Source organism: Poecilia formosa, unplaced genomic scaffold (genome assembly GCF_000485575.1).
Source record: "Poecilia formosa unplaced genomic scaffold, Poecilia_formosa-5.1.2 Scaffold67, whole genome shotgun sequence".
NCBI classification, from domain to species: domain Eukaryota; kingdom Metazoa; phylum Chordata; class Actinopteri; order Cyprinodontiformes; family Poeciliidae; genus Poecilia; species Poecilia formosa.
Window position 1 is genome coordinate 1 of NW_006800006.1, and position 9,689 is coordinate 9,689.

Sequence of the window (9,689 nt, forward strand, 5' to 3'; positions counted from 1 at the left end):
ATGTTCTATATTTTTATGTTTTTAAAGGAGAACAATGTGAGACTGTAATCTTTCTGTTTTGTTGTATTTACTGAAGTCATACCCTTTGTGTGTTGCCAGGTCTGATTGTGTGGTGCGAGCCTTCGCCTGGCATCCCCACACTGATAAGTTTGCTGTTGCTTTGTTGGACGACTCCATCAAGATCTACAACCCCAAAAGGTACCAGAACTACGGACTCGGCGATGCCAAAATGGCAGCAAAAGATCCAGTCAGTCAGATTTCTAACCAGCGCAGTTTTAGTTTTGAAACCTTTAAAACTGATTTCGGCTCTCATTACCAAAACGGCATACATACTGTTTATGATTTTTATGCAGGCATTTTATGTTAAAGGGCAACTTTTCAGGTTTTCACTGCTTTCAACCAACAGATTGAAACAGTTTGTCATTGGTGGGACATATATTATTATTACCAGATAAAGTATGTTATCACTTAACACCAAACTAATGACAAGTTTACATTGTTTATAAAACATACGCTCTTTTGAAATGATATGTATCTGCTTAGACACAAGAAATTTACAGTTTGTGAATTTTACCAAAGTAAAAATCAGATGTTTACTTCGTGGCACTTGGTTACCAGAATAAACACACATCTCTTAGCAACAAATTGTTATTGTTCAAATAACATAGAATTTCTTCTGCTCTTTTGAAAACCTACTTAATTCTTAAAAATTGTGCAGTTGGTGAATTTTACAGAAAAGTGAAAATGTTTTTTTTTTTTTTTGTCATTGGCTGGAAATATATTATAAATCAGACATTAAACACAAAAGTACAAATCTGATGTTTACTTTGTGGCAGTTAGTTACCAGAAAACATGCTCATCTCTTAGCAACAAATAGTTATTGTTCAAATAACATAGGCTTTCTGCTCTCTTTAATACTACATACTTGCCTAACAAAAACAGTGCAGTCGGCAAATTTTGTAGTATTTTTTTTTTATTTTTTGTCATTGGTGAGAAATATAAAACAGACATTCAACACAAAAGGAAAAATCAGATGTTTACTTCGTGGCAGTTCGTTACCAAAACAAAAACGCTCATCTCTTAACCACAATTTAATAGCAAGTAATATTATTGTTTATAAAATATAAGCTCCTTTGAAATATTGCTCATGTGCTCCGACACGAGAAATTTTCAGTTGGTAAATTTTACCAAAGTAAAAATCAGATGTTTACTTCGTAGCACTTGAATATGTGCACATCTCTTAGCAACAGATTGTTAGCAATGGAGTATTGTTGTTCAAAGAACATAAGATTTCTTCTGCTCTTCTGAAAAACTACTTACAACTTAACAAGAATTGTATAGTTGTTGAATTTTTCAGAAAAGTAAAAATGTTTATTTTTTTTGTCATTATTGGGAAATATATTATAAAACAGACATTCAACACAAAAGTTAAAATCAGACGTTTACTTCATGGCAGTTCGTTACGAGAACAAAACGCTTATTTCAACACCAATTTCATTACAATTATTATTATTGTAATATAAGCTGTACATTGTATAAAACATACGCTTTTCAAATACTGCTTATGTACACAAGAAATTTACAGTTATTACATTTTGCAAAGTAAAAACCAGATGTTTACTTTGTGGCACTTGGTTACCAGAATAAACACTCATCTCTTAGCAACAGATTGTTATTGTTCAAAGAACATAAGATTTCTAGATAGATAGAACAAAGAAAATAGGATCTGTAGATAGATAAATAGATAGATAGAAAGAAACAGGAAATTGTGGTAAAACTAAAATTTTGAAAAACTACTTAATACTTAAAAATTGTGAAGTTGGCAAATTTTGCAAAAAAGTGAAAATGTTGCTTGAGTAAATCTGACACATTTTCGTCAACACTTCTGTCATTAAAAGAAATGAACAAATCTTCCTCAGTGCCATCACTCCCACTCTGAAGCATCGTCTGCAGAGGAATGTTGCAGCCGTGCAGTGGAAACCTCTGTGTGCGTCTGTGCTGGCGGTGGCGTGTCAGAACTGCTTGCTGGTGTGGAACGTCGACCCCTGCTCTCTGTCTACAAGGTACGACACACCAAGAACATCTGTAGGTCAAGGTAGAATCCACACAACGTTTATTAATCCAACTGAAATGTTTTATGCCAGATGTAAAGCTTTGCTGTCAAGCGGTTTTATAAATGCTTCTCCATGTTGGCAGCTGCAGCTTTAATCTGAATTCAAAGGTGTTTATTTTTGAGGGGTTTTTTATTAGTCGGTAACGTCTCAGTCCATGTGGTTGTGAAATCACTGTTGATCCTGGTTGTTCCAACAGGACTGTGATCCCAAATGCACATAAAAGTTTGTTCAGGGCTGGGATAAGGAGGGAAAGCTAAGCTTCCAGAATGGCCCTTCCAATAAACCAGCTTCAGTGCTGTTGAGAAAATATGATGTTTCTTAAAATCCTGGTCCGTTAAAAGATACTGAACAGTGTAAGTAGAGTCTGCCAGGAAGAGTGTTCAGATATTCAGCAAGAGTTATATCAGAAGATAAAAAAGTTTATGTGGCTTCCCAAGGAAAGTTTTGCCAAATGTTTGTACAATTGTATGTTCCAACACGTTCACAGGTGGCATTAAAAGATACAACCTTTAAATAAATCTAAACTTTTGCTGTTTTATGTCAGGAGTATTGATATTATTTCTATTCCCAAACCAAAACAAAAGCCAGCATAATAAAATACTTTTTTTTGGAGAATTTTTGTTAATTTCTTTAACTTTAAAGATTTGCACAGATTATATGACGTTCTCACAGGTTAGTTTATAAACTTTGAGTTAGCCAGAGGAAATTTCATGGGTGTTTTTAAAGGAAGCACCTCAGACATGATGCTCATTAAATGACATCAATGCTTGGTTTCCTAATTAAAGTTTTTGACACAACTGTTCCTCCCTCTTTGCAGGCCTTCTTCTGGCTGTGCTCAGGTTCTGTCCCACCCTGGCCACTCCCCGGTCACGTCCATCGCCTGGTCTCCGAGCGGATCCCTCCTCGTGTCTGCCTCCCCACTGGACACCTCCATGATGGTCCGAGGCGGCTGCTTCTCCTTTAATCCTCACTCTGACCGTGCTGCTTCCTGTTTCCACAGCTGTTCCTCTGATATGGATGCATATTTCAGGTTTGGGATGTTGCTGCAGAGAGCTGCGTACCTCTGCAACGTGTCGGAGGAGGCGGCGTCACCTTCCTGTCCTGGTCCCCAGACGGCAGCCACATCCTGGCATCCACACCGTCTGCCCTGTTCAGGTTGGAAAAACAACAAAGACAATAAACCTTCTCTGTCCTGGACTGGCTGAAACACAAGTGTAGATATTAATCTCTCTCCATCTTATGAGAGTCAGCAGTCAGAAAGCAGCTTAGTCAGATAGTGGCACTTAAAAGTGGACACACATGAAAAATTGATATGACTATATTATATGGTACTTATGGTATCTTACATAATTTGTATTTAGTTTTTGGGCCTTTTTACTTTATTTCAGAATTTACTTTTCTTAAATTTGACATGTCAGCATTTCTTCAAGCTCATACTAAGTCGTAGAAGTTGTGTTAATAATTTTAAGCCTTAAAAATCCTGAATTCACTCAGATTATCCATATTAAATTTGAACATTTGTTAATGTTTTGCATTGTTTGCTAACTTTTAATGCTGTTTTATTTAATTGTTTCAGTTGTGCTACATAGTCAAATATATTTTTAAAGTTTAGACAACTTTTCTTCCAAAGAAAACATCAAATTCTTGCTAAAATCTCCCAAAACCTTCAAGAACATGTCATGATCTGTGAAATCTTAGCCTAAACGTTTTAGCTGCAAGTCCAAAAGTTATGTTTGGCGCAAAAGCAGCAGCTCGCATCGCAAAATGACCACCATACACACAATCAGTGAAACATGGTGGTGGCAGCATCATGCTATGGTTTGTCAAGATAGTTTGAGTTTGATTTACCAGCTGATTTTGTGCTAAAAATCTGCAAAGGAAGGGAGATTTTTATTTTACTTTATTCCATGCATGCAGATCCAATAAAGAGAAGTTTAATAGAAAAGAAAAACATTTTGGAATGACCAAAGTCCAGAACTAATTTGGGACAGAAAATATGTTTTTTAGGTGACGTTTGCATCTAAGATTTACTGCGAATTAGAAAATAACATTTTTTCTTCAGGGTTTGGGAGACCAGGATGTGGACCTGTGAGCGCTGGCCGTGTATAAAGGGGTGCTGCCAGGTAAAAGCTCATTACTCTGTATGAAATGGTTCATTCAGGGCAGAAAGTCACGTGTTTCACTTTCCACTCGTTAGTCTGGCTGTTGGAGTCCAGATGGGAGTCGGCTTCTCTTCACAGTTCAAGGAGAAATGGTCATCTACGCTCTGACCTTCTCTGGATCACCAGGTTAGCCCTCCAAGTCTGCTCAGAATAAACTAGACAGTGTTAATCTACTTCATAAAGGTAGCTTAGTGGCTTCTAAGTTAATCTGTTGTGGTTTGGGATAAGCAGCAACCAACAGATGATGTGTTTGTGTTTTGCAGGTGTCCCTCCAGGTTTGGTCAAAGGGCCACAGGTAGCCGTTGTTGTTGCTGACCTATCAGAGACGACCTTTAACAGCCCAGATGGAGATATCATGTAAGAGAGCTTAAAGCAACCCAGATCTTTTACTGCGACATGTTTTTGTTTTTTTTTATTGTAGAACTGGTACAAATTAATCAAATTCTCAATCAAATGTCACTTTCTGACCTCCAGGAAAATTGTAATCTCTGGCAGAAAGATGGATGTAGTTAAAATTTGATCATATTTTGTGGCACTATTATAAAAGCGAAGGAAATTATAATAAAAAAGCTGTTTATTGAGTTTGTGGGGTTTTTTTTAGAAAAATATTCCCATTTAAAATAGGCTTCTTTAATAAGTGAGATTTATATTACTACACTTCACACAGCAACTGCATTTAATTATAATTTTGAGTTTATTGCATTTATTGATGCTCTGATTAAGTGTAGAAAATGGTAAAAAAAAATATATATATAATTTGCGATAATACTGTCACTTTTGTTTTTTTATTTATAATCATTCATTTTAATTTTTTGACACAAACCAAAATTCTTGTCATTATAATAAAATTTGGTAACACTTTATTCAAAAGGGAGTAAAAGTGGCAACTTTTAATGCAAACGTGACACTTAATGAACTTTTAATGCAAATTTTAATAAAACTTTGCATTAAAAGATTCATTCTTGGCCAAATAATGCAATGTTTACATTTTTATTGGAGTTTTAATGCAACTTTTAAAAGTAAAAAAAAAAACAAAAAAAAACGTCTCTCCAGATGAGCTCAAAAAGATTTCCAGGTATAATTGTTGGAAAAGATGGTTCAATGTATTTTGACTCGACTGAATTAAAATGCACACCACACTTTTCAGATTTTTATTTGTAAAAAAGAATAAATATACCATTTTCTTCAACTTCGTGTTATTTTACACAATATGAATAAAATTAAAGCGACTTTTATGAAGACTTTTATAGATCATGTGGTTGGTCCTCCGTCTTCGTTTTTTCCAGCGTTGGTGGAGAGATTCAGTCTCTGTCGTGGGATCCGAGGGGAGAGCGGCTCGCAGTTCTTCTTAAAGGTTCGACGTTTCTTCAGTTTTCCCTCCTGAAGCTCACGGCTGGTTACGTTCAGCGACTCATCTAAGCCTCATCCGTTTTCTCAGGCGATCCTGGAGCAGCGAACCGGCCTGCGATCATCGCCGTCTTCAAAACAAGATCCAACCCCGTCTTTGAGCTTCTGCCTTGGTATGACTATTGAGATATTAGTGGGGGGTTTTTTCATAAGTGGTGGTTTTTCTTGTACTGATAAGGCTCTTTATTCTTATTAAGTGGGTTCATTCAGGGAGAACCGGGTGCAGAACCGAGGCTGCTGCAGTTTCACCCAAATTTCCAGCATGGGGCTCTGCTCACTGTGGTCAGTTATACAATACAAATTACTATTATTATTGATTTTTATGTTGTTGTTAAAGTGCCAGTAGTTATTTTATATGTTGAGTACAGATAAACAGTAATAAATAATAGAAAAAATGTTTTTATTTTACAGACTTTATTCTGTTGTCCACAAGTTTTAACCATTAAGCTGTTCATCTGTTTTCTATCCATTGATTCATTTATCTATCATCTATCATTATCCATCTGTTTTATCCATAGATTCACTGGTTTATTTATCTATCCATCCATTTATTCATCTGTCTGTTTTGATATCTATTGATTCATTTATCCGTTCCAATATCAATCCATCAATTTGTTTAAACGCCTGTCTGTCCATCTGTTTCTGTTCATCTGTTTCTCCATCAATTGTTTCATTTTTTTGTCCATCCGTCCATCAGTCTGTTTCCCACTCCATTTCATCTTCCATTTATCAATCGTTTTTACATCAGTTCATTTATCCATCCCGTCTTTCTTAGTTTTTTTTTTTTCTCTCTCTTGTTTTGGTTTCCTATTTAAAGTGGGACTTTTGTAGAAATACCTGCCTGATCCTTGGTATCCATACATTAGGAATGGAAAGCTGTGGATTTGTGACCAGGAAAAGGCCTGGTCCATTTACAGATCGGTTCTTCTCTCGGATAGTTTGAGCTTGATGAATCCTGACGTCGTCGTTGTGGAATAACCGCAAGCTAATTTTTCCAAGATGCGAAGCTACAAACTGGATCAGTTTGCCAGATAAAAAATATCCATCCGCAAACCTCTCTCCCGCTTGCTCAATTTAATGAGTATGCTGGATCCTCCACCTGCTCCAAAATAATGTTTCTGGGTTTTTTTGTTGTTGTTTTTATCCAGTGTTGGTCGAGTGGAAAAATTACACACATCCCTTTCTACTTCCTGACCTCCGGCATCTCCCAGGTTGGCCTCAGCGGGAGTCTGCCGCTGCCTCACCTACAGGAAAGACCTGCAGACTTTTCTAATCAGTCGCTCTTCACGGAGCTCATCTCCTGACAGAGCTGCCAAAACCTCTCTTCGTCTTTACAGGTTGTTAATAAAATTGTGTGAAAACATCTTCTGCTTCCTTCTGTGTGAAACATTTAAAGCAAATTAAGACATTTTGAAGTGTTTGTTCAATTTAATTGAGTACATTAGACTATAGAAAGTAAAATTTGCTGTTTGGAACTGATTTTCTTTATGAGCAAATTTTAAAATGCTCAAATTAAACGTGCTTATTGAAAGACGTGATGCACAAAATGAATTGGATTTCAGGGACAAGTTGTTGGACCAGAAAAGATCAACAATCAGCCACACTTCTGCATTCAAGCAATAATATGAAACCAATTCCTGTTTGATGATTTAATAGAGTAAAATTTCTGCTATTTGACATATCTTGCAGTCAGTTGGTAAAATGTAAAGTAATCTGGTTGAGTAAGTAATTTTCAGACAAATGTGTTTAATATAAATTAAGGCATTTCCAAAACACTTGTTTGAAAATAGATTAAAAGTCAAGTGGTGCATGATTCGTTATTTACCAGATTTACTCATTTACTCACAATTTAAACGTCTTGTCAATCCTGACAAAAGGGGAATAAAAAAAAGGCATTTTTGGATAAAATCTTATAAAAAATAATCTGAAGTTTTCTATAGGAAACTTTTGATATTTGTTTTATGTGTTCATTTATTTTTTCCAGAATGTTGGAGAAGATAAACATCAAGCTTTTCTCTGAGCTCAGAGAAAAATCTTTCAATTTGAAAAACTGAAAGTTCTTCAGAAAATTCAGCCTAAAGAGTTTTTAGGGGTTCCAGTAAGTGTGCTGCTGGTGATTAAAAAAAGAATTAAGTTATTTTTAATTATTAATATAAATATATGAATACAATTATGAATATAAAAAATCAGTTCTATTAAAAACTATCCCAATAGGAAATTAAATGTCATAACTCATATCATGCAAGTATATTCAAAAAGTAATTGTTGGTGATGCTTTGGGCAGAAAGGATGCCTGGTAGCAGTCAGTCTTGCTACAGCTCTGAAGATGCCTCTGACTGAAGACAGTCCTGGATGACACTATTAGTTATTAGCAGGCCCTGCTGATCCACCTCATTTGCTTTTGCTGCTCACCTTAAATCTGTTTGGCTTTTTGGTTTGACTTGATCTCTGCTCATTATGGTTGATGGAAGAGATGCTGTCTTTCTGCTGTTTGGTTCTGCCCTGCAACCAAAAATCCTCCTTTTCATCTTTTGGATTTGGGGTCTTAGTTGAGGTATTTTTTGAGATCAGCTGTTCCCAGTTGTAAAAACACTACCTTGTTGCCATGACTGCGGATCATAACAACTATCCAAAAGTAGGAGCAACAAACTTTCCTACTGCTGCAAGACCAGCGGAAGTAAATGTCCAAATATGCAATGCCTCAATCAAAAAAATTACTTTTTTTTTTACTTAACACTTTTTAAATCTGGAGTGAATATCACTCTACAAATCTGGATATTCACTATGCATGATGTTAGAAAATTTTGTGATATTTGCAAATATTGTGATGACAATATCAGTTTTATATGTCTCTGTTTTCTTCTTTAGCTTCTTTCTAATTTGTGCTTCTTCTGTGTAACCTTTAGCATTTTTGGCAATGTCATTATGTGTGTCTGGTTTGAGTTTTTGCTGCTGTGAGACTCTTTAAGAATCTGGGCAACTAAAAATTGCATTAGCTCAAAAAGTACAACTTCAGAACTCTGACAAATATATTAGCCAAAATTGCACTCCAAACTGTCCTTTGCAACATACATGTTGCGATAACGATATTTTCAGGGTATGTTGTCCAGCTCTACCAGAAATGTGTTTTCAGTTCAGCAAGTTTGAATATTAAACTATATTGTCTTGATAATCTATTTTCAACTTGCAATAAGGACAAAGTTGGCCACAATCAGAAGTAGTAATGTAGTTTTGTGTTGCACAGCTGTTCTTCAGTGAAAACTAAGTCCCTGATTCAGGAGCTGTTCTGTCTGGCCCTGAATCCAAACAATGATTACAGCACTTTGATTCCTTCTTGTTAGATTATTCAAGTAAACACACACTTGACAGTCTCACACATTCTCACAGAGTATCCGATGTGGAGTTACCCAGGGCAAATAAGCACACATGAAGGATTCTCTTAGAAGAAACATCGCCTCACCATTTCTCTTTTTATTCAAAACTCAAGTAAAAAAAAAAATCACATTTATTCTGAATTTGGTTTTCCTTTTATTTTCCAATTTACATTAATTAGCGGTTTAACAAAACAAAGACAATAAAATTTATTCAAGAGAAAAAAAATGTACATGCCCTCACACACATAGAGACAACCCACCCTGGTTGTTTGTGAGCGACTGTCCTCAGAGTCCCAGGTTAGCCTGTGGGAGCCCACGGGGAGGCCTCCGAGCCAGGGTGGAGTGTGAGTGTGTGCTGTGAGGCTAGTGGGAATCAATAACACGGGTCTGTGGACGGGATGGGGGCGGGAGAGGCTGGAGGGAGCGGCGGGGAACTCGTAGCACCTTCAGCGAAAAGAGCAACCCAAAACAAAGATGGCCGTCGGGACGCAAATGAAAGCTAACCGTTTTGGTCAGCTCAGATCGCAACTCAACATTTTCATTTTGTTTTCTTTTTAAAACCGTGAGGTAGCTTTTAAGAATCTGGGCGACTACATGAGAAATTTGAGAAGTATTTTCCCTTGTAGTTCTAT

General features: G+C 36.3%; 1 protein-coding gene across 1 annotated transcript; it reads left to right on the top strand.

The window, feature by feature from the left end:
* Positions 1 to 76: 76 nt before the first annotated feature.
* Positions 77 to 7,046, top strand: LOC103140062 (aladin-like; the record flags this gene model as incomplete). The annotated part of the gene is made up of 11 exons (XM_007555011.2): positions 77 to 198; positions 1,920 to 2,063; positions 2,932 to 3,052; positions 3,145 to 3,269; positions 4,177 to 4,237; positions 4,312 to 4,402; positions 4,540 to 4,633; positions 5,563 to 5,630; positions 5,715 to 5,796; positions 5,881 to 5,965; positions 6,832 to 7,046. Coding segments are annotated over 11 exons (1,149 nt in total), but the record flags the coding sequence as incomplete, so codon positions are not given.
* Positions 7,047 to 9,689: the final 2,643 nt, after the last annotated feature.